This window comes from Hemicordylus capensis, chromosome 1 (assembly GCF_027244095.1).
Source record: "Hemicordylus capensis ecotype Gifberg chromosome 1, rHemCap1.1.pri, whole genome shotgun sequence".
NCBI lineage: Eukaryota > Metazoa > Chordata > Lepidosauria > Squamata > Cordylidae > Hemicordylus > Hemicordylus capensis.
The window spans coordinates 263,615,705-263,640,384 of record NC_069657.1 but is presented as its reverse complement, the minus strand read 5'-3'; the positions used below and the strand labels follow the sequence as shown (position 1 = coordinate 263,640,384).

Here is a 24,680-nt window from a genome sequence, read left to right as displayed (position 1 = left end):
CGGTGCGCGTTTCTTATTGGTTCTGGTGTATGACGCCGAGGAGGCCTGACAGGAGGGCGCCAAAATGCAGATGGCAGAGAATGAGCAGAACTGAGAGGCAGAAGCGGGCTGGGCTGCTATTGCGGAGAGGGGGGTCTCCAGAGCACCAGGTTCGTTCCTCTGCGCGCTTCGTCAGCTGTGCTGGCTCTCCTCTCAGCCTGTCTCTGGGCTTTCCCATCACAGATCCTCGTGGAAGAGGCGCGCATTCAGCCCGGAAGGCTTCTCCCCGACAGGCTAGTTCTTGTGGTTCAGGGAAGTACCGGGAGCCTAGATTCCCCCTTGATGGTTTTCTCCCTCCTTTTTTCTTTTAGTGTTGTTTTTGGTCAGGACTCGGGGGGAGCATTCAGTCTTGTGAACTGGGTGCACTTGCAGACTGGAATAGCACAGCCTGCAAACAGGCTGACCACCTCCTGTGAGAGAACTGGGCCAAAGTGCCTTTTTCTAACGAAATAGGGCTCCAGAGTGTACTTGTTAGAGCTTTAGGGGATGAGCAGCATCAACAAGTCTTCTGTTCATTGGTCTTATTTGCGTCCTCTCCCCTACTTTTCTTTTTACATAGCAAATAATGCCCTTAACCTATCCAGTCAGAAGAGCGAAGTCCTATGTGTGTCAACTGTGAAGTAAGTCTCCTCGGTATTTAGTGGGTTTCATTTCCAAATAATCATGTTTAGGGTCCTATGCATACAAGCCCCATTAACCATTGTAGGGTTTCTTCTAGGTAAATGCTTGTAGGATTGCACCATACATGACTTCTGGTTGGTCTTTATTGTGCTCTGTATGTATGTCTTGGATATCCACCTAATACGGCATTGCCGTAGTGGCTCACTCAGTTTCTGTAGATCAGTTTTTACAATTGGCTGTAAGGTGCTATATTGCTTGTAGAGATCTCACAGGTATGTGGATGGCACAGATGTTTTTGTCACAGTCTGTTAAAGATGTAAGAATGTCTTGAGTTTTTTTTCATCTTAAAGGTGGAGGTGCCATGGATTGAATGTTGGATCTTATACATGCAAAAACATGAATTGTGCTACTGAATGATGGCCTCCCCACCCCTTCTTGTGTTCCACAGATTTGAAATACTGTGTTCCACAGTGTTTCAAATCTGCTGCATATATATCTCTAGTTTAAATTACAGCAAAAGCATTTGAATAATTTTCTAGGGAAATGTACCTAAAAGAGTCCTCTCATCTTAAATTATCCCTGTTCTTCAACACTCATCTCACTCTGTGTGTGTGTGTGTGTGTGTGTGTGTGTTTTGGTATTCATTTATATCCTTTAATTTTTTTAAAGCTGTTTTTTTTTTTTACTTTTTTGCATGCAGCTTCTGAAAAGTAGTTTAGAAATCTTGTAAAGAAAATACAGTAAAGCATTATTGGATCCAGTCATATTTTACACATGCATTTTATAACTCATCAATCTTTTTTTCCATTTTAATAAATTATTTATAAAATGTATATGCTGCTTTTTGTCTGAAGCCCTCAAAGCAGTGTGGAATTTTCATTAAAACAAAATATTTTACACAATGATAAAAGCAGCAGATGAAAAATCTTATTGTAGCAGCAGCAAAAAAAGTTTTATTTATTTATTTATTTATTTAACTCATTTATATGCCACCACATTTTAAATCTCAGGATGGTTTACAATTTAAACAAACAGCAACTAAAACCTAAAAGTTATATAAAACAGATTAAAATTACCATAAATAAAACTTTAAAACATCATAAACTAAAAGCCAGATAAAACAGGTGTGTTTTCAAAAGTCATTTTAAAAACAACCGGAGATGGGGAGATTCTGATTTCATTTTGGAGTGTGTTCCAGAGCACTGGGGCAACTCTAGAGAAGGCCCAGATTTGGGTCACTACCAAGCGAGCCAGTGGCAACCGTAAGCTGACCTCCCCCATTGATAGGCGGCAAAGTTCATGAAGAAGAAGGCACTCTCTTAAATACCCTGGGCCCAAGTTATTCAAGGCTTTGTAGGTAATAACCAGCATTTTGTATTTTGCCCAGAAACTAATTGGCAGCCAGTGTAGTTCTCTTAAAGCAGGAGTAATGTGGTCTCTATAGGTGACCTCAGAGACCAACCTGGCTGCTGCATTCTGCACCAGTTGCAGTTTCTGAACTATGAACAAAGGCAACTTAATGTAGAGCACATTGCAGTAGAGAAGCCTGGATGTTACCAGCATATGCACCACTGTTTTAAGGCTGTTTGTCTCAAGAAATGGACGTAGCTGGCATATCAGCCAAATAAAAAGCACTCCTCCTGACCACTGCCTCAGTCTGAGATATCGGGGAGGTTTGGGTCCAGAAGTACTCACAAGTTGCAAGAGGTAAAATCATTTGCAGTACATACAAAATGATAGCATTGGCCTTTAGTTTAATTCCTAGTCTGTAGATCGACTAGAGCGCTGAGATGACCAGCAAGGAGTCCGGAGGAAAAGGTTATGGACGAGGAGGAAATGGCTTTCAGAAATGGAGAGGAAGAGGAGGATTGCGGGGAAGAGGAAGATATGGATCCAGAGGAGAAGGAAAAAGTACTGCTGGGAAGTCGGTGTCTGGTATGTTTATTTCACAGCATGGCTGGTTTTACTGTGCTTTACTCTTGGGACTTCTTTATTTTTAGGATTATGTTGGTTGTTGAAAGGATAGCAAGATGAAAATGTGACCTGTTTTAGCATTATGCAGTTGCTTGAGACTGCTGTTCTGTGGGTTAGCATAACCTAATCAGAGCCTTAGTGTGGACTGAAATCTTAAAATTGGAATTTATCAAATTTGCTTTTGGGGGTTGGAGCTGTTAGCTTTTCGATCACTGTGGGTCTATATTGTAACTTTTTATTTGTTTTATATTTCTAACCTGTTTTTCTTAAGTAAGAATGCTAAATCTGCTTTCATTAACTTTTACCTTTGAATATCTTTCAGCTCAGCCTCAGCTCATTCAAACAACACTGGACCCAGTTTCTCCTTACAGAGGCTGGAAACTTTATTTTTCTGAAGGTGAGCTTTTTTATGATTTACATAAATGTAACAATAAAGAACAGACTTCAGTGTTGAAGGATGAAGTTCTATTTTGGCTTGCTCTTAATTCTTCTGTTTACCTCAAGGCATGAGGAAGCCAGTCCTTGGATCTTGGTTGTGTAAAAAAGTATAATTCAAAGTAAATAGGCCTGCTTGTATGTGGTGTGCGTACACGCGCGCACACACACACCTGGCTAATATTTTAAGAGGAGGAAAAGCTTCTTCAGTTGAGGGTCTGTCTTCTTATTTGTAAAGTATTGTGCACATTTATGGTACTTTATACATGTATAATAATATACATTCTGTGCTCACTGGAGCAAGAATCATACATGCATGGCTGAAATGGAGGAAATAATATTGTCAGGGGGAGCACAAATTAGTCTCCTATCTAAGAGTCTAAAACAAGTTCTTCCTTTCAGATGGAAATATAGTTTAACATTTGTTTCACAGTATAACCAGATATTGCAGCATTTCTCAAAAGCACTGGTGGTTGTGTCACCTTCCTTGTCTCGCAGTAGTTGTCCCGCAACATGATCCTGTGCATGTGTGTTCTCTGAAGAAAGTCCAATAGAGCTCCATTGAACTTGCTTCCTAGTAACAGCTCCCTTCTTTGCCGTCAGTGGGGCTTAGGCACACCTAATTTTGCAAAAGACCAGGCTGTAAGCATGTTTAGGATTAAAACAGCAGTGCGGTTTAAAATTCTGTAGTAGCCAGTGATAATCATAGGCATTGGAATGAATGGCCTTTTTATATGTAAATATTTCTAGAATTGGATGTACTTCATGATTGGCCCAGTACTGATTTTATTAAAGGCAACTGCTAATAGAGAAAGTTCAAGAAGTGTCTTTAAGTCCAAAAACCTTTCAAAAGTTGAAGCGAAAATAGGAGGTGACATACACAGCTGTCTTTTCTCTGGAGCAATAACTCCTTATTCCATAACAAGATGTCTCATTCCAGAGTAAGGCTCCTTGTACCAGATTGAGGGAAACAATGTATGTAATTTTTTTAAAAATTCCTTAGACACTTCAACTGATAAGGGCTTCTAATCTAAACTATCTCTATCAATTCAGCATATATGCTTTTAGAATATAGAATGAGGACACTTAGAAACTGAGAGCCAGTATGGTATAGTGGCTGGACTGGGATCAGAGAAGTTACCATTCAGCCAGGAATCTCACTGGGCAGTCGTGGGCCAGTCACACTCTCTCTCAGCCTGACCCACCTTACAGGGTTGTTGTGAGACCAAAGTGGTGTATCCCATATACACCACCCTGGACTCCTTGGAGAAAAGGTGTATACGTGTAAATAATAAATAAAAACATTTCTGTTAAATAATTAATGGAAATTGTCCTATTCAGCATATGATGACGGCTCCCCTTTTGTTCAGAAGATTGAAGCATTTGAAAAGTTTTTTACATCTCGAATAGAACTTTATGATAAGGTAAGAATTTGATATGAATTATTTTCCTCACTCTTGCTCCCTAGCTTTGGATACCTTTGCCTTCTGCGGCTATGAACGCACCAGAAGTAGCAGGGGCTTTTTCCATGGTGGTGCTGTTCTGTGCAGTTCTCTTCCTAGATAGAGGCGCCTCTATAGAAGTTTATAAAATCTTGTTCTAGCCAGGTATTTGGGAAGGGGTATCTGATGTGGATTTATTTTGGATTTTTGTTGTTCTCTTGTTCTTGTTATTTTGGATTCTTATTTTTATTGTTCTCTGCTGATTGTGTTCCTATTAGGTTTTATCGAGTTCATATCTGGGATTTTTATGATATTGTATCTTGATTTAATACTGTCTGGTGGGCAACAAGCCAGGCTAGATAGGGACTAGAAGAGACCATGACACTTTCTGGTCTGTCCCTTGCTCTGACGAAACCTTCATTTTCTAAGCCACATCCACATTGTGTTAGCCTTCATACTTCATACAATTAACCACATCATCCCAAATGTAGTATGCTCCAAGTCAGGAGCATACGAAGCTCTCCAGCACCTTGGAGAAGCTGCTGCCAATCTGTGAAAACAATACTGAGCTAGATAGACCAATGGTCTGCCTCAGTATATGGCAACTTCTTATGTTCCTATGTCCCAACGGTGACCCTGACCCCATTGAAATGAGTGTGTGCTAGTGCGTGCAGACCCTAACCACACACCCCTGCATCAAAGTCAGATGCAGGAGGCATGTCCAACATTGGGAGAGGGTACACTTGGACCCTGTCCTGATCCTCCCCGCTTAGTACTTTATCAGGCACTTGCTGTGGGCTCATGAGGCTGGAGCGAGTCAGGGATAGACGGCCCCAGCCAACCAGTGCTTGAATGAAGCACCAGTTGCGTAGGAGAGGGGCATTCTTTGCACTCCCAGCTAGCAAATGGAGTGCTCGTTGGCTGGGTACGAGAGGAGGGGGGTGCTGTGGCGGCTTCCCTGGCCCCGGCGGCCCAGGGTCTGTCATCCCCCCTTGCCCAGTGGTGGTTGTACCCCTGCTTCAAGTGTAGAAAAGGTGTACATAAGCCACTGGGTCCTGCCTGCTGTGGAATGCACTTCCTATTGATATCCGAGGCTTAAGATCATTAACAGCCTTTAAAAACACATTTTCTTTAGCCTGTCCTTCCGTAATTTTTAAATGGTTTTAAATTGTGTTAATTATTTTAATGGGTCATTTGTTTTTTGTTGTGTTAATTCATGTGACCCACCTGCTCAAATACATGAACCAGTCTATGTAAAGTTTGGGGTGAAAAGATGGTTTAGTAAAGGATGGTATTCTATGAGTGTAGTGGCAGTAAAACACTTGAAATGTAGCCTCCTTAAGTGCTGTGACAAATTAACTTCCACGTACTTCCATGTATAGGATGAAATAGAAAGAAAAGGGAGTATTCTTGTGGATTATAAAGAGCTGGTGGATGATAAAGAGGTGGTGGAATCAATACCTGATATCGTCACTGAATTAAAGGATATGCCACAGAAAATACTGGATTGCATGGGACTGGCAATACATCAGGTAACTACTTCAAGCTGTTAAGCAATATCCTTTTGAGTGTAAAACATTCAGAGTACAGGAAAGATCTGGGTGTGGGGAACACAGTGTTATTTACAGTTGTTAAAAGAAGTGTAAGTGGGAGGCATAAATGAACTGTGCAATTGAGTGTCTTTACGAAGGAACATCCTTCCAGCAGGCCAAGAGGCCTCCCGGTTTCTAACATACATATTGGTTTTGGTGTTCTAGGCTTTAATGAAAATAAAGGAAAAGCTTCTCTTTGTTTTAGTGATTTGCAGTGTATTTTTGTGTTGTAATGTACATGCTAAATGAATGTTAACAAACGGATCTCTTTTGATGAACAAAACTCCTCTGAGAGCCGGTAAGTATTCATTTGGACACTATGCAAAACACAAGCATTTAAAAAATAACTTTTTTTAAAAGGATGTATGTTTGACTCCTGAAACCTGATTACAACTTCTATTCTACCTGAAAAATATTTATTAATAATAATAATAAAAATAATAATAATTCGATTTCTATACTGCCCTTCCAAAAATGGCTCAGGGCGGTCTACAAAGAGAAATAACAAATAAATAAGATGGCTCCCTTGAATAGCTATGTATATTCTAGAACTATGATTGCAACATTCTGATTGTTTTCCTTTGAATAGCCAAGCATGTTTAGATCCACAAGCATGAGGTATGATTACCCCCCACCCCTCCCGCACTTTGGAAACTGCAACATGTAAAAATTTGAATGCATATAAAGCAACAGTTGGACTTCAGATCTTGGGCTCCCAGTATTATGTGTTAGACTATGGCTTGGAATCTAAATATGATGAATGGAGTTTGGTTCGTGGAATGGGGAGTTCCTACCTCCTCCTTCCTGCTGCAGCACTCTGTGACCTCCAAAAAGCTGCTTCTGAGCTTTGAGGGCTTTCCGCAGTGTGCAAGATGTGGCATGTTTGCATAGAAATCTTCTATGCAAACATGCCACAAACTTCTGCTCACACTTGTACAGCAGCATCTTTGCATCTAAGCCTGATGTGTAAAGGTGGCAGTTAATCCTGTATATGTTATAAAGTACGAACAGTTTCATGGACATGTGTTTGCCTTCTTTTAATCCTATAGGTATTAAGCAAAGATCTTGAAAGACATGCAGCAGAACTGCAGGAGCAAGAAGGCCTGTCCATTGATGAAGAACCCATAATAGATGTACCATATATTCATGCAAGGTCACAACCATTTTTTAAAGAACGATTCATTTGAAGGCTCAGGATTTATATACATGCTTATTATTTCACATAAAACAAACTGCCCATGCACATATTAACAAATTTTGGGCATGGGGTTGGGGACCCTAGGAGACATACTTTTGGGAGGATAGAGGATTACTGAAAGTCTTCTGCCCTCCTTTTATGATGTGTGAACGAACTCTTTCCCCTCCTCCCACTGCCATTTCATTAGTCGGAATGTGGGTCACTGAGTTCAGATAAGTATGCTTATGTGGGTGTAAGCCACAGTGAATCCAGTGAGGCTGACTTTTGAGAATTAAAAATGCCTTAATTTGAACTTCATAGCATTCTTTTTGTGTATACCAAGTTCTGTGCTTTTATCACAAAATGCACATTTCTAACTCTTATTGTGCCTTGATTATGTGCTACAAAGGCATACTATTAATAATAGTTGTTTTGGTTTCCTATGCCACTGTGTTACCTGCAAGAAAGAAGGCAGGCTATCTTTCTAGACGGTATAATTCTGGCATTGTCAAAAATTTTCTTGAAAAATACTTTATTATAGTGTAGAAGAATAACTTTAAGAAAAAGGAAGATTTCTAGGATTCATGTTGGTTGAATATAGACATGTTTGTGTCTGTGGAGAATTGTTAAAATGTAATTGTTTGTGTTGGTTGCTTTGGCTAGAGGTTTGGGCTTAGCAACAGTTGCTAGGGGGTGTGGCTTCAGCTGGGCTGCTGAGGTTACTGTTGAGAGAGGTGGGAAATGACAGTTGGGAGTTTACAGTTGCCGGAGGATGAACATGGAGAGCTGCTGAAATGAAGGAAGGGAAATCTTAAAAGTAGAAATGAATTTATAGGATCATAGGAGGCTGCCATATACTGAGTCAGACCATTGGTCCATCTCGCTCAGTATTGTCTTCACAGACTGGCAGCAGCTTCTCCAAGGTTGCAGGCAGGAATCTCTCTCAGCCCTATCTTGGAGATGCTGCCAGGGAGGGAACTTGGAACCTAGATGCTCTTCCCAGAGTGGCTCCATCCCCTGAGGGGAAAATTTTACAGAGCTCACACTTCTAGTCTCCCATTCATGTGCAACCAGGGCAGACCCTGTTTAGCTAAGGGGACAAGTCATGCGTGTTACCACAAGACCAGCTCTCCTCACAAGAGAAATGCTGAAGGGGGAGTGATTATTTCCAAGGCAAAGTTGCTGAGGGGAGAACTTGGATGCCTACTAATTAATGGGTCAGTGTAGGAAGTTACAGCTTCCTGTTTTCAGGAAAATATATTGGCCTGATTCACACATAATGCAGAGTTTAATGTGGCAGAGGATGCAATTTGTGTACATCAAATGCGTGAAACTGTGGATTCGCAGCAAAAGCAACCTGCAGTTTCCTTCACCAAACTCCAGTTTGAACCTTCGGTTTGTAGTGAGTTTCATTGCTCCAACCTGGGGTTTGAAGCAGGGGTGTAGCAAGGTTGGAGTGGGCCCAGAGACATTTTTCAGCTCATGAAGTAAAGAAATCTTAAATGAGGCTGAATAGTGGTAACAAAAAGCATTGTGTGTGTGTACACACACACACACACACACACACACACACACACACACACACACACTGTGCCACAATAGAACATCATCCTAAATTATTTTTTAAAAGGTTTTGTAAATTGTGGACGATGCAAGTCATTTAATGGTACTAGAGAAAGACATGCTGTTCTGGTAGCTCCAGGTCTTAACACTCACATCAGTTTTGGAGGATGAATACAACTGAAGGAAGCCTGGGCGGGTGCGCGGCTGGGGGAGTCAGTCATGTGACCAAGGCAGTGGGCCCCCAGACAACTGTCTCTCCTTGCCCTATTTTAGTTACGCCCCTGGTTTGAAGGCAGCAGCGTTGCATCCAAACACAGATGTTGCCACGTGTTTTCATGTTGTTTCTGCAACTGAAATCCTGGACTAGACTGCCCTCTCTATGAACACACCCACTTCATGTCTTCTACGTTTCTTGCTGCCAACCTCTCTGAGCATTTGTGCCCCCATCCCGTCTCCATGATCCTCAAGCCATTGCCTGGCAACAGGTATGCAGCCTTGTCCCATCCCAAACCTATCAAAAAGAAAAGTCACATGGGGGGATGCCCGTTTTCTACTGTGTCTTTTGTCTCCCCCCACCCCCACCCCGGCAACCAGAACAGAAAGGGGATGGGATAGCCAGGTGGGCACCATGTGTTTTATTAAAAACAAATAAAAAAGTATTCCCTACCCAGGAATTCTTGAATAGCTCAGCTCTATTTTTTGTACGATGAAGTTGGGGAAGAGTGGTATGAGAAGAACCATCCAGCAGGAACAGTATTGCCTGCAGTTAATGAAGTGATTCTTCCTGTGTGATCATGACAGAGGCTGCTCTGGAGCAGACTGCTCTCTCATGATAGCCCACTGAGACATGCATGGAGGCCAGATAGCAGCTCCTGTCCAGTGTTCCCTCTAACACTGGGCTCCTTGGAGGAAGAGCGGGATATAAAATGTAAAAAATTAATAAATATAAATAACAGGGATTCCCAGATGTTGTTGACTACAACTCCCAGAATCCCCAAGCAAAAGCCATTTCAGCTAGGGATATGATGATGATGATGATGATTAATTTGATTTCTATACCGCCCTTCCAAAAATGGCTCAGGGCGGTTTACAAAGAGAGATAACAAACAAATAAGATGGCTCCCTGTCCCCAAAGGGCTCACATTCTAAAAAGAAACATAAGACACACACCAGCAACAGTCACTGGAAGTACTGTGCTGGGGGTGGATAGGGCCAGTTACTCTCCCCCTGCTAAATAAAGAGAATCACCATGGTAAAAGGTGCCTCTTTGCCCAGTTAGCAGAGGTTGAGAGTTGTAGTCAACAACGTCTGGGAATCCCTGTTAGAGGGAACACTGCTGCTGCCCTGCCTGGTTGCTCATCACAAGCAAGGCACAGGTACCCCAGAAACACCTTTCCTTGTCTTCATGACTGCTGCGAAAAAGCAGTCCCTCTGACAGTCTGGTTGTCCATTCGCACATATCCTTGTTTGTTTTTTACCCGGTTCGGTCACCCTACTTTCCTTGGATTGCTGATAATCAGGGCTTCCCTTTCCTGCAATTCCCTGCGGTGCCCAATCTGCATATGCTGCAACACCAGTCCAAACTTGGGAAATTTGAATGACAGTAAAGATCTATCCCCACTCCCGGTGTTTTCCTAGTCTGCCCGGCAGGTACTGCCCAGACACATGAAGCGGCCACTATCTCTCTCTCTCTCTCTCTCTCTCTCTATCTATCTATCTATCATATTTATACCCTTCTCCTCCAGTGAGCAAAACTGCTCAGGGAGGCTCACAACATTTATAAAGTAGTTACAATATAAAATCGAACTAACAAAATTAACCAATTTAAACAAGTTAAAAAATCCAAGCTAAAACCACAATCAGAATCAGCTTTTAAAATTCCAAATTAAATTATTAAAAAAACTAAGAACTAAGAATTATAAAAACTAAAGAACCTACCAGATATAAGCAACAGGTGAAACATTTAAAAGCCTCTTTTAAAAGATGTATTTTTCATTGTTAACAATGAGAGAGGGAGCATGGCGACGCTCATCAGGGAGGGCATTCCAAAGCTGAGGGGCCACAACTGAAAAGGCCCTGTCTCTAGTCTCTGCCAACCGGATCTCTTTTAGTGGCAGGGCCATGAGCATTGCGGAGGGCCCTTGCAGCTTCATATGGGTGAATGCGGTCCAACAGGTACCCCAGCCACAAGCCATGTAGAGCTTTAAAGGTCAAGACCAGCACCTTGAATCTAGCCCAGACATGGACTGGTAACCAATGAAGCTGCCGTATGATGGGTGTGATACTCGTGTAGCAACTTGCACCCACAAGCATCCTTGTGGCAGCATTCTGAACCAGCTGAAGCTTCCAAACTATCTTCAAGAGCAGCCCCACGTAGAGTGCATTGCAGCACTACTTCTTGGGAGTATGAAAGGGTTGCCTGGAGAGGAGGTGGTCATGATATACATAGTATTCTATTATTTACTAGAGAGAATGAGGCCCCCACAAAAGCAGGGCCCCCTTTATTTGGATGGCCTACCTCATGAGAGCTCAGTCCGACAGAGGACTGAAGCTTACTGAGCCTGAGGTCCTCCCCAGTGGACTGGCCCTCTCATGAGAGGCCTAATCCTCAGTCAGCAAACCAAAGCAGGGGCAGGAGTATGCCTTGTACTGTGTACTGGTTTGCTGGGGTCTCCCATTGCAAGAGCATCCTTGGTCACAGTGGACCAGACCCCAGGATCCTGTGCCCTCCCTCATATACACTTCCCTTCCTAGGCAGTCATCACACTCCCTTCCCAGGGTAACAGAAAAATAGTGCCCCCCTGCATCCCCCCATTGCCAGCAATTGTGCTTGTGTGAGACTGTTTTGGTGTAGGGCTCTTACGAGGACACCGGAGCAATAGCTGTCAGGAGAAGGACTTGAATGCCATTTAAAGGAATTTAAATGTCTTCAATTCCAAAAAGGCACAGTCGCGCTCATCACGCCCCCTTGAAGATCATGGCTAATGGCTGCCGTCCTGCAGATGTTACGATGCCTTGCCACAGTCTGGTGACGCAAGCACAACAGAGCTTGCTGGGATACAACCAGGAAGGAGTGGCTCTCTTACCCTGAAACCGGAGGTTGTCAGGCTACGGTTGGAACAGGTATGCAGTCTGGGGGTGCTGCTGGATTGGAGCTTCTCCCTTGTGTCCCAGGTTGAGGTGGTGGCCAGAGGTGCCTTCTATCAGCTTTGATGATACGCCAGCTGTGTCCATTTCTTGAGATAAATGACCTCAGGGCAGTGGTACTTATGCTGGTAACCTCTAGACTAGATTACTGCAATGCTCTCTTATGTGGGGCTGCCTTTGTATGTAGTCTGGAAACTGCAGCTGGTTCAGAATGCGGCAGCTAGGTTGGTCTCTGGGTCATCTCAGAGAGACCACGTTAATCCTGTATTGAAAGAGCTACACTGGCAGCTGATAAGTTTGTAGGCAAAATACAAGGTGCTGTTTATAACCTATAAAGCCAAAAATGGCTTGGGCCCTGGGTATTTAAGAGAATGTCTTCTTTGTCACAAATCCCACCGCCCATTGAGATAATCAGGAGAGATCCGTCTGCAGTTGCCAGTGGCTCATCTGGTGGTTACTCGGGGACAGGCCTTCTCTGCAGCTGCCCCGAAGCTTTGGAATGTGCTCCCTGCTGAAATAAGAGCCTCCTCATCTCTGACAATTTAAAAAAAATCTTTAAAGATGCACCTATTCACCCAGGCTTTTAATTAAATACTGTTTTAATAGTTTTAACATTGTTTTAAAATATTGTTTTAAGGTTTTAAATTGTTGTAATGTTTTAACTTTTTGCTGTCATTTATTTTAACCAATGTTTTAATTTCTGTTGTCATTATTTGTTTTAACTAACATTTTTACTTTTATGTTTTTGTTATAAACCACCCAGAGATGTTAAGTTTTGGACGTTATAAAAATATGTCAAATAAATAAATCGGTGTGCATAGGACTTATCCTTTTAGCATAATTGTTTATCTGAATTGAAGCCATTGCATTTAATATATGGTTGTCTAATTTTTGTTCTTTATTATTATTTAGAGTATACAACTATGATCCGCTTACTCAGCTTAAGTATATTCGTGCTAATTGCTATGGGAAATATGTTGCTTTGCGTGGGACTGTTGTGCGTGTCAGTAACATTAAGCCTTTCTGCACCAAGATGGCATTTATATGCAGTGCTTGTGGAAATGTTCAAAGTTTTCCTTTGCCTGATGGAAAATACACACTCCCTACAAAGGTAACAAACAACTTAAAAACTTATGTTGTAAGCCACTTTTTATCACCATGTAGATGCTAAAGTAATAAGATTTACAGAGAAAAGAGGATGACTTCAGTGAAATTAAGTCAAATTGCTGAAACAAACTTGCCATGCCTTCTAGTTTTACTTCAAGTTTGTTTGAACAAACATAGTTAAGGATAATGTATTACATCTTGATACATGCACAGCTGCAGCAGCTGTCACATGCGCCAGGCAGGGTGACTTTTGCCCGTCTCCCCTTCCCCGAGGGCAGCCCTCAAGGACATGTTTGCAGGTTGCACAGAGTGCTTCCGAGGGGAAGGGCAGCTCTGCAAAATTGCCCCATTAGGTGCATAAGCACCTGTACCGCTGCAGCTGGGGACGCGGCTGCTGTGGCTGTGCATGTTTTGGCTCCACATGTGCAGTGTTAATTAAGATGTCAACTAATAAATCTCTAGCTTTACTTATAGGAATGACAAATTCTCCCCCCCCCCCGCCCACCCGAATCAAATAAAACTTCATGTGTTTGCAATATAAACCTGCCTTGGCACTAAATTTGAACATTATATGTCTTTTAGTGTCCTCTGCCTGTTTGTCATGGGCGATCATTCACTGCAGATAGAAGTTCTCCATACACAGTTACAGTGGACTGGCAGTCTATTAAGTAAGCACATTTGTTGGCTGTTTGTTTTGAATGGGTTATGTTTTTGATATAAAAGGCTAATGGAAATATGTATCTTGACTGTAACACTTCTCTAAACTGTCACTTTGACTCTCCCCCCGCCCCTGAATTGAGTTGCAATGTAAGGAAAACTTCCATCTTCTGAAGCAATTAACACATTATTCAAATGTGCAATAAAGGATAACATATTGACTTCAATTCATAACGTAGCTATCTTTTAAAGTTGTGTTTGAATAGAAATAAATCCCTTTCATAGTTGAAATGTTACTTTCCTCATACTTTACTTAGGTTCTACACAACATGCTATTAGTTAACCTGATGAAAAGGATCACTGGCTAATAGGCTGATTAAATTACTAGTGAATAGTCCCATTAAAATTGGGGCAAATTAGTCATTACTACTTTGTCCCATTGATTTCAGTGGGACCACTCATGATGAGTAATTGTCTGGATGTCAGCCAGAGACATCCTTTTCATCCCTATGAATCACCCATTGCACCAGTTAACACACACACACACACACACCCCACACACAAAAGCAGATTTGGCATTGTAATAAATTTGGTTGAACTATGGCTTCCAGGTTATTTCTTCAATGCGGTACTGCTTTTGAGAAGGGAAATGTCATGGTCAGATACTTGGTTTGAAATTCATTTGAGTCAGCTTTCAGATATGGCTACAGCTTGTGTAGGATGTTATGAACAATCAGTGAAGAGAATCTATCTATCTTCTATCTATATATTTCTCTTAGGCGTGCCTGTCACTAATCCCATGTGTGGAAGCTCTCACGAGAGTTTGTGAGCAGCTGCCCAGATAGCGACAGGGACGTGGGAGAAAATGGTGGTGGTGGTGGCCAGCTGGCTGGCGGGCAAAAATAACAGTGGCGAATGGTGGCAGGTGGCCGGCCGAAGAAGAAGAAGAAGGCGGGTGGGAAAAAGGCGAGCTGGGGAAGATGGCGGGCGAGGAGCTGCGGAAGAAGACTGGCGGCGGGTGGGGGAAGGAGGTGTGGGCAGGCTGGCGGTGGGGGAGTGGGGGTGGGGGTGGGAGAAAGTGGCGATGGTGAACTAGAGGCGCAGATGCTCTGTGCCCGGCCCAGCTAGTTCATCTATATTTTGTGAGATGAAATGAGGATGGATTGCTAGGCGACACTGGATTCCTGTAGCTGGTTTTGGTGTACAAAACCCCAAACAGTTGGCCTAAACAGTTTTTAACATAGTAATGTATTTCCTATTATTAGGGCTCGGAATATAAAAATAGTCAGTTTATGTAGCATTTTCAATACAAAATCATTTGACTATATATTCTAGGATTCAAGAGCTCATGTTGGACGATCAGCGAGAAGCTGGTAGAATCCCTCGCACAATAGAATGTGAACTGGTTCAGGATCTTGTAGATAGCTGTGTTCCAGGAGATGTGATTACTATCACAGGAATCGTCAAAGTGTCAAACACTGAGGAAGGTATGTTATATATTTGGCCATCGTTTGTTGTTGATGCAGCATTCTTTCATTTTTTAGGAACCACCAAAGTAGTTATTTATTTATTTATTTTTAAATGGTGAACTGGTAAAGGTCACTTGTCTAAAAAGAGTCACTGCGATACCTCTCTGTGTGCATGACGGTATGTACATGAGTGAGTAAATGATCTGGGTGAGAGCTGGTGTCATATAGTGACTAGGAATCCCCAGTTCAAATTTTGCCATGAATTTATTAGATGAGGCAATTATAACAAAATAATATTTGCTAATTAAACCATCCATTGTTACATATCCACATAATTTTTGCTAATTACATATAAATGCCATATAAATATTATGAAAATACGTCACTTTTCAGCTACATGAAATACAGCTCTATGTGGCTTGGGGCTGGGGTACCTGTTGAAATTCATTCACCCATATGAACCTGCCAGGGCCCTCAGCTCAGCATCTCAGGCCCTGCTTATGGCCTTGCCACTAACGGGAGATCTGCTTGGCGGGGACTAGAGACAGGGCCTTTTTGGTTGTGGCCCCTCGGCTTTGGAACACTCTCCCCAAAGAACATCACCATACTCCCTCCCTCAGTTTAAAAAAAAAATTAAAACACATAGTTTTAAAGGGGAATTTAAGTGTTTTATCTGCTTATATCTGGTAGATTCTTTAGTTTTTATAGTTCTTGAATTTTAGCTTTTATTAATAACTTTTAAATTTGAATTTTTTTAAAAAATGTAATTTTAAATGTTTTAGCCTTGTCTTTTAACTTCAACTTTATTAATCTTTTATTTTACATTGTATCTATGTTTAATTTTATTTTATGTATTGGAGGGGTGGGGTATATTAAAGAAAGTAAATAAATAAATAAATAAATAAGCTATATTGACTGCAAGCACCCACTTTATGTTTGCCCTTGGACCTGAAAAACCTTTGATAAGGTTAATCATTCAAAAACTGTCATCTTCAGAAATATTTAAAATTAGAGTAAGTGTTACTGGGAGCCTGTGTAAAATGTCTACAGACAGACAGATACATAGATACATACTTTAAATGACCTCTGGTTTGACAATTTAACAGGGACATCTAGAAATAAAAATGATAAATGTGTCTTCCTGTTATACATCGAAGCGAACTCTGTTAGCAATACTAAAGGACAGAAAATCAAGAATTACGAACATGGAATAAACCACCAAGTGTGCATGGAATTTTCCCTTAAAGACCTTTATGCTGTTCAGGAGATCCAAGCTGAAGAGAACCTGCTCAAACTCATTGTCAAGTACGTAATGAGATCAATTTTATTGCATGTACATATATATGCTTTCCATTAGGGATGTGCATGAAGCTTTTCGGCGCCTCTAATTCGAGGTGCCAAAACAATTTGAGGTCTCCCACCCGAAAAATTTTGGCAGGGAGGGAGGCAGGTCTTACCTGCCTCTCCGTCACTCCTCTGCCGCCCCAGTGTGGCACTGTCCATAATAAACAGCCCTGCTGTCAGTTCTTACGATGCCGTGTGGGGGCTTCCTGTTTTGGGAACAGGAAGTTCCTGTTTTGGGAACAGGAGCACTCAAGATGGTATCCGTGTACAAGCAGATGCCATTTACAGGACAATGATGCCCGAGGGATGCTGGGAACAGGGAATTTCCTGTTCCCAAACAGGAAGCCCCCACACAGTGTTGCTGTTTGTTATGGACAGCGCCACACTGTCCATAACAGGTAACAGGGCAGGTAAGAGCTGCCTTCCTCTGTTTAAAGCGCCTGCTTGCCACCATCATACTATTAATTAAGTCTACATATATAAGCAGGGGTCACATTTTTTGTGGACATATGTTGCTTATTACTTAATTACAGAGCAGGAACAATTGTTTAAGTGCAAACTTGTAGTTAGTAATGAGCCCCTAATCACCTTCCCCAGTGCTACAAGGGTGGAAGAGGGGCAGCATGCTCCCAGATGTGCATTGAAGGATCTGGATAGTGGTCCTGGACATTCATCACTGTGGGTTCTGCGCCTGTGCAGACCAGCTTCGGCAAGAATTCTATAGCTCCTCGAGACGCCTGCAACCGTCTACTGCACGTGACTGCAGCACCATCTGGTGGCGGTTGGGCATCTTCATACTCAGTTTCTTGCTGACCGCCATTAGGATCAGTCTTTGGAAACAGTTGCTCCTCAGATCTTACTATTTTACCTTTTAATTGATACTAATATTTTGGCTGATGACTACGGAAAGGATTGACTACTCTTTTGGATTTCGTTTTGGACTTTTGAACTAAGAAAAGGAAAGAAAAAACGCAGACTGTTTGGACCATTCTACTTTCTTTTTCCCTCACGGCTTGTTTGATAATATCGGACCCCTCTCTCTGACTCCGGAATAGGGATGTGCACGGAACCGCGGAGCTGTGGTCTGGCACTGGGGTGGGGGGTTCCAAAAGAGTTCGGGGGGGGGGGCTTTACTTACCCCCTCAAGAATGCCGCCGTATTTCTTAGAGCAAGCGGGCGGCAGACCTCCCTGCCGCCCGCTTCATTCCCCCTCTCGGCGCGGCTCTCCTTTTGAATACTGAATCAGGCGGCAGGGTATCTCCCAGTCCCTGCCGCCCTCTTAAATGCCCCCGTTCGGCTGGCAGCCGCCCCCTTTAAGCCCCCAAGCCCCCTGCCGCCCCTTCCCTTCCCACCGCAACGAGGGGTCGGCAGGAGAACTCCCCTGCCGTCCCTGTCCGCTTCTCCTGCTTTTGCTTTTTGACCTCCGCGAAGCGGGTCAATGAGCTCCGAGCCCTTCGTATTGATGAGCCCTACACCACATTCTTTCCAGACCGTGTAGTTATGCATCTGGATCCGGAATTCAGGCCAAAGATTGTTACAAACTTTCACTTGAACACTAATATTGTGCTACCAACCTTCTTTAGGGAACCGTCCACACCTCTAGAACATTCGATGGATTTTCTGGATGTGCGCAGGACCCTTCTATACTATCTAAAGGCTACATGTCATGTGAGATGAACAACTCATTTATTCATTTGCGAGAAAGGAAAACATAGAGGCTTGTCACCAAATAGACAGAAGCTCTCTTTCTGGTTGGTGGAGATGATTAAGTTTGCATACGATGTTCAGGGTGTCACCCCGCCCGCCATGCTCCATGCACATTCAACCAGGGCCTATGCTTCTTCAGCTGCACACCTGGCTGGCATAAGTTTTGACGATATTTGCACTGCGGCTACCTGGGCTTCTCACCAGACCTTTATAAAACACTGTGCTGTGGACTTCCATAACGCAGCACAAGCAGAATTTGGACGGGCAGTCCTTAAGAGTGTTGCAGTAGCTTGTGGCACCTGCCTCCAACGAGGTTGCTTGTAATTCACCCACAGTTATGAATGTCCAGGACCACTATCCAGATAAACAGGTTGCTTACCTGTAACAGGCGATCTGGAAGTGGTCCTGGACAGTCATAAAACCTGCCCGTCCATCCCCGCTGTGGCACAAGCTGAAGTTGAAATGAAGCTTTAAGATACTTTAAGTCGGCCATCAAGAAACTGAGTATGAGGACGCCCAACCGCCACCAGATGGTGCTGCAGTCATGTGCAGTAGGCGGTTGCAGGCGTCTCAAGGAGCTATAGAATTCTTGCCGAAGCTCGTCTGCGCAGGCACAGAACCCACAGTTATGACTGTCCAGGACCACTTCCAGATCACCTGTTACAGGTAAGCAACCTGTTTTTTCTTCTGCAGCCCAGTGCAGGGACAGGTTGGGGGGGAGTGAGTTTTTGCTTCTCCCCCATCTCCCAAAGAAGCCCTTTTTGCTCCCAGGAATATGATGCTGAGGGTCGTGCAGCCTCTGTATCTCTGTATGTAAAGAGAGAGCTGAATAAAACAACAAAAACAAAAATATGAATGCTAAAATGTGGCAATGAGGAACTTGTCTACCCATTATAGTGATAGAAATAGAACAACAAGATGCTTTAAAACTTGTGAGTGCTCATTGGGGGAGACCCTCATTGTATTTCCTCCATGACTAGTGGTCTCTGAGGGAGGACAGTATGTCATCTATGCCATTTTACTTATTTTATTTATTGTTAAATTTGTATACAGCCTTTCATGAAAACAATCCCAAGGCGTTTCATAAAAATAAAAAAAACAAGACTATAAAAATGATAATTAAAATATTAAGCTAAAATATAAAACAAATCTCACTGAAAAGATTTGAATTACAAGCATAAGAACTGTACAAAATACAAAGAAGCAGCTGTAGAGACAATCTTATAAAAGTCTGGGTAAAAATCCAAGATTTAACACGCTTTCTAAAAACTGTGATGGAGACTGAGGAGCGGATAGTCACTGGGAGAGCATTCCAGAGTCTGGGGGCAGTGACAAAGAAGGCCCTGTCCTACATGCATGACAGCCGAGCCTCCCTCATATGACCTCGTCAAGCAGGCAGCCAGCCTTGGGAACAGGCCTCAGGTAACCCGGGCCCAAACCGTTAAGGGTTTTAAAGGTCAAAACCAGCACCTTGAATTGGACCCAGAAACAAACTGGTAGCCTGTGCAGCTCTTTCAAAATGGGTGTGATGTGATCCCAATGGGCAGCTCCAGATAAAATCCTAGCTGTTGCATTTTGCGCTAGCTGCAGTTTCCGGATATTCTTCAAGGGCAGCCCCATGTAGAGCATGTTGCAGTAATCCAGCCATTACTTGACTAAGGCATGAATAACTGTGGCCAGATCTGCCTTCACGAGAAAGTGACACAACTGGCGCACTAGTTGAAGCCGTTCAATGGCACCCCTGGCCACCACCTCCATCTGAGCTTCCAAAAGCAAATCCGGATCCAGTAATACCCTCAAGCTCCATACTTGCTCCTTCAAGGGGAGTGCAACCCCATCCAGAACCAATAAAATCTCCTCATCCCGATTGGCTCTCCTACTAACCAACATTACCTCTGTCTGGTCCAGATTCAGTCTCAGTTTATTAGCCCACATCCAACCCATCGGCCTCCAGCCCCCAATTCAGGACATTCACTGCCTCCCTAGCATCAGGTGACAAGGAGAGATAGAGCTGAGTGTCATTCGCATATTGCTGACAACTCAGTCCAAGACCCCAGATGACCTCTCCCAGCAGTTTCATGTAGCTGTTAAACAGCATAGGGGACAAAATCGATCCCTGCGGAACCCCACGGGCCAATGGCCATGGAGCCGAGCAACAGTCCTCTAGCAGAAGGATACCATGGTCGATGGTATCAAACGCCGCTGAGAGGTCCAGAAGAACCAACAGGGACGTACACCCCGTCTAGTTCCCAGTGTAGGCCATCCACTAAAGCAACCAAGGCAGTTTCAGTCCCATATCCAGGGAGGAAGCCAGATTGAAAAGGGTCCAGATAATCCATATCATCCAAGACCCTCTGCAGCTGGGACTCCACCACATGCTCTATCACCTTGCCCCAAAAGGGAAGATTAGAGACAGATCTATAGTTGTTCGAGTTGGAGGGATCAAGGGAGGGTTTTTTAAATAATGGTCTTACCATCGCCTCCTTGAGGCACGATGGGATCTTGCCCTTTCTTAATGAAGCATTAATAATCACCTCCAACCATCTGCCTGCACCCTCCCTGGCAGCTTTTATTAGCCATGAAGGGCAAGAGTCAAGAGCACACGATGTCGCCCACACGCTGCCCAGGATCTTGTCCACATCCTCAGGCTGCACCAATTGAAAAGAATCCAACACAATAGGACCAGATGGTATCAGAGGCACGTCTGCCAGAACTGCCAAAACTCTGGAGTCCAAATTAGCATGGATGTGAGCGACTTTATCTGCAAATTGACACACAAACTGATCACAACGGGCTGTAGATGATTCCTCCTCCACCTGGGGGGATGTGTGGAACAATGTCTTTGCCACACGAAATAGCTCTGCTGGTCTGCACTGAGCAGATGCAATGGAGACGGAGAAAAAGCATTTCTTCACTGCCCCCACCGCCACGGAGTAGTCCCTAAAATGGGCTCTGGCCCGTGTTTGGTTAGATGTGTCATGACTCTTCCTCCAGCATTGTTCCAGCTGTCACCCGAGTTGTTTCATCACCCTAAGCTCCGAGGAAAACCAAGGAGCAGATCGGGCTCCACCAAGTCGGAGAGGGCGTTTAGGAGCAACTGTGTCAACAGCCTGGACTGTCTCTCCATTCCAGAGATTCCCATTCTGAATCTCTCCATTCCAGAGATTGATTTGTGACCTCACAATCACTATGCCTACTGTAGCCACAGAATGACTCCTTTGTAAAGAACACACAGACCTGCTTTTCTACTGGAGAGTCATCTTACTGATTTCAGTAGGAGAGACATGATGTTTGCTTAAGTCTCCCATGAAAGTGCTTAACTTTGGCTGGATAGTCCCCATTGTCTTAAAGAACCTGGAATCAAGAACTTAAAATTCCGATGTTTGCATAAAGAATTTTAAGTTCTGAAGCTTGTAAGAAAACCCTAAGATTGATTTTGCTAATTCTATTACAGCTAGCAAGATATATTGGCAGGGCTGTGTGTATTCAATAATTCTCTCCAACAGAATATGATATTGGGCTTGGAGTTCAGTATCTAACAATCCCGACTTTCATTTTTTAAAATGTTTTGTACTACCTGTTATGGCAGCAAAGATGGGTTTGAAAGTGTGCAGCAATGCTTGATGAGATCTCTGAAGCCAAAACAGGGCATTCAGTAGGGAATACTTCAATGCTCTGTGCAGCACCTTGCCTTTGCTGCTCCTCATGAATGCATGTATGGAAAGTTTGTTTGCACAGAAAGTGCATGGAAGTTTGCTTATTGCCATAACTGATATAGGCTGAAAAATTCAGCTTTTTAATGGTGCAGAATTTGCAATGCCTTAGCAGAAAGTTTTCATGTGGATAGCACAGTTCATACATTGTCTTAGATATTCACATACTAGTTTTAAATAATCACACACATATGTTTTCCTTCTAGCTCTGTTTGTCCTGCTATCTATGGTCATGAGGTAAGTGGATTCCAGTTCAGAAAGTCTAAGTGCTTACCAGAAAATCCCCTAAAGTCTCAGCTTGTTTGTACTTAAAGGGCTTTTAAAAACAACAACCACCCCAGTTTTTGAATTGATTATATTTTTTCAATTTGCTGATTGGCAAACCAAACTGAGAAACTTGAGTAGCACTTTGTAAGGTTGAGGCTTCAATTGCCCTGTGTTCCCCTGCTCCTCACAGGATTCAATTAATAGATTAAAACAAAATGTCTTGATGTTTCATACTATCTGACCTAAGAGGTTCCGATAGCCACAGTGAAAATTGGGCTATCATTTTTTTGATGATAAAAAAACTTTTAAGTTTTTTATAATTTAGTTTTATAGGAATTTGTCTGAGATTTTATTTATAGATGAATTTATATACTATCTCTCATACCTTATCCCAAGGTGCTTTTTACAAGGTTAAAATATAGCAATAAAATCAAAATAATACCACCAACATTGCAAATTATAACATAGGATTGCTGTTCCTATTTCCTATTAATTGATTTAATGAGAGTTTAAAATACAAACATCATGGGTTTTTTTTTTAAATAATTGCTTTGTTATTGCTTCAGTAGTAGTTTGCATTTTCCTCTCTGCATTTTGAAGGGTAGGGTTCTCAAGTTCCTGTCAGACAGTGACAGGCCTCATGTGGATCATGCTGCCACCCTGAGCTAATCCTTCGTGTGCACGTGTCTCTCTCTTTCATTTCACAGATTGTGAAAGCCGGTTTAGTGCTGGCATTATTTGGAGGGTGTCAAAAATATGTGGATGACAAAAACAGGATTCCTATTCGAGGAGACCCACATATACTGGTAGTTGGAGATCCTGGATTGGGGAAGAGTCAGATGTTGCAAGTATGGATTCATTTACTAATACATATAGTTTATTTCACATTTTGATCTCTAACATGTTTTTACAAACTGGCTGACACGATGAGGACAATTACTTAAAGTCATCCCATTGAAATTAAAAAACTCACTTGTCCTTTTCATTTCAAGGGGACTACTTTCAGTAATTTTCCTCATTGTGTCAGCCGATATATTGTAACATTGGATGCCATTGTACTTTGAATATAGGAAAATGCCATCTATTTTTCTTCTGAGGCTGTCTTAATCTTTTCGTTTAGTTTTAACTCTGATTGTTTGATTCTTTTAGTTTAACTTCATATGAATCAAACATGGGTCTAAAATAATGCCTCACATACTGCACCAAGAATGCAATGGGTATGTGAGCATTTGAGTTAAACAGAGTTCTTCATTGGACTGGATTTTCTTTTCTCTTTTAAAAAGAAGTTGTTTCTGAGTGAGGGCAGGAAGCCAATCACTAAATCAGTGGCGTGCTTCAATTCTTTGGGGTTTATTTCTTTCCCACAGAGGAAAAATTCAGATTGAGAGCTGGAGACATTCAGTTGGCTGGGAATGGGGCCATAGCAGTAGAACATCTGCCTTGCATGCAGACGGTCCCAGGTCCAATCCCTGGCAGCATCTCCAGGTAGGGCTGGGAAAGACTCCTGCCTGAAACTTTGGAGAGCTGCTGCTAGTCAGAGTGGACATTACTGAGATAGATGGACCAATGGTCAGGCTCAGTATCAGGCAGCTTCTTATGTTCCTGTGTAACTATGGTCACCAAACTGTAGCATGCATAAGTAGCTTTTTCCATTTGTTTCCTTAGGCTGTATGCAATATTGCACCTCGTGGTGTATATGTTTGTGGCAATGCTACCACCACCTCTGGCCTGACTGTAACTCTCTCTAGAGACAGTGCCTCTGGAGACTTTGCTTTGGAAGCTGGTGCTCTTGTGCTTGGAGATCAAGGTACACAAAACTCTTCCTTTTTGTGGGTAGATTTTCTTAGCAATTTTTGATAAAATCAGTTTTAGCTGGTTTATTCCTGAACTCTTATCAAAGTGATGGCTGAGGGCTTCGAAGCACTTCACATGAATTTTGGTGTCGCAATATACAGTTAAAATTACCATGACATATTTCTAAATCAATTTTTGATATGTCTCCTCTGTGATGATTGACTTGTGGTAGCTTGTGTGAGGAGCAGGAGGAAGCTGGGTTTATTTTATTTATTTATCATTTTTCTATACTGCCCCATATACAATCTCTGGGCAGTTTACAATTAAAATGCAACAATTAAAACCTAAAATCATATAAAACAAATTAAAATAATAATCAGCAAAACTTTAAAACATTATTAACTAAAAGCCTCATAAAATAGTTGTTTTCAAAAGTTGCTTAAACCAGCCAGAGATGAAGAGGTTTTGATTTCATTTGGGGGGGTGTTTCAGGGCTGTGGGGTAACCCTAGACAAGACTCAGTTTTGGGTTGCCACCAAATGAGCTGGTGGTAACCACAACTGGACCTCTCCCGATCTTAATAGGTGGTGGGATTCGTGTCGAAGAAAGTGCTCTCTTAAATTCTAGGAGGT

The 24,680-nt window shown here is 42.6% G+C and overlaps 1 protein-coding gene across 5 annotated transcripts in view; it reads left to right on the top strand.

The window, feature by feature from the left end:
* Position 1: 1 nt before the first annotated feature.
* Positions 2-24,680, top strand: part of MCM8 (minichromosome maintenance 8 homologous recombination repair factor) — a 49,359-nt gene continuing 24,680 nt past the window's right edge. Inside the window, exons 1-14 of one of the 5 annotated variants that reach the window (XM_053284791.1) lie at positions 22-149; positions 599-659; positions 2,426-2,595; positions 2,957-3,031; positions 4,411-4,493; positions 5,894-6,043; positions 7,153-7,256; positions 12,903-13,101; positions 13,680-13,765; positions 15,090-15,241; positions 16,330-16,528; positions 22,194-22,224; positions 22,962-23,102; positions 23,920-24,061. In XM_053284791.1, the coding sequence (XP_053140766.1) occupies positions 2,451-2,595; positions 2,957-3,031; positions 4,411-4,493; positions 5,894-6,043; positions 7,153-7,256; positions 12,903-13,101; positions 13,680-13,765; positions 15,090-15,241; positions 16,330-16,528; positions 22,194-22,224; positions 22,962-23,102; positions 23,920-24,061 (1,507 nt within the window). In that variant the 5' untranslated portion in view covers positions 22-149; positions 599-659; positions 2,426-2,450. Of the gene's footprint in view, positions 150-598; positions 660-2,413; positions 2,596-2,956; positions 3,032-4,410; positions 4,494-5,893; positions 6,044-7,152; positions 7,257-8,035; positions 8,498-12,902; positions 13,102-13,679; positions 13,766-15,089; positions 15,242-16,329; positions 16,529-22,193; positions 22,225-22,961; positions 23,103-23,919; positions 24,062-24,680 lie in introns of those variants that run through there. The other 4 variants (XM_053284788.1, XM_053284789.1, XM_053284790.1 and 1 more) reach the window with 4 other exon arrangements.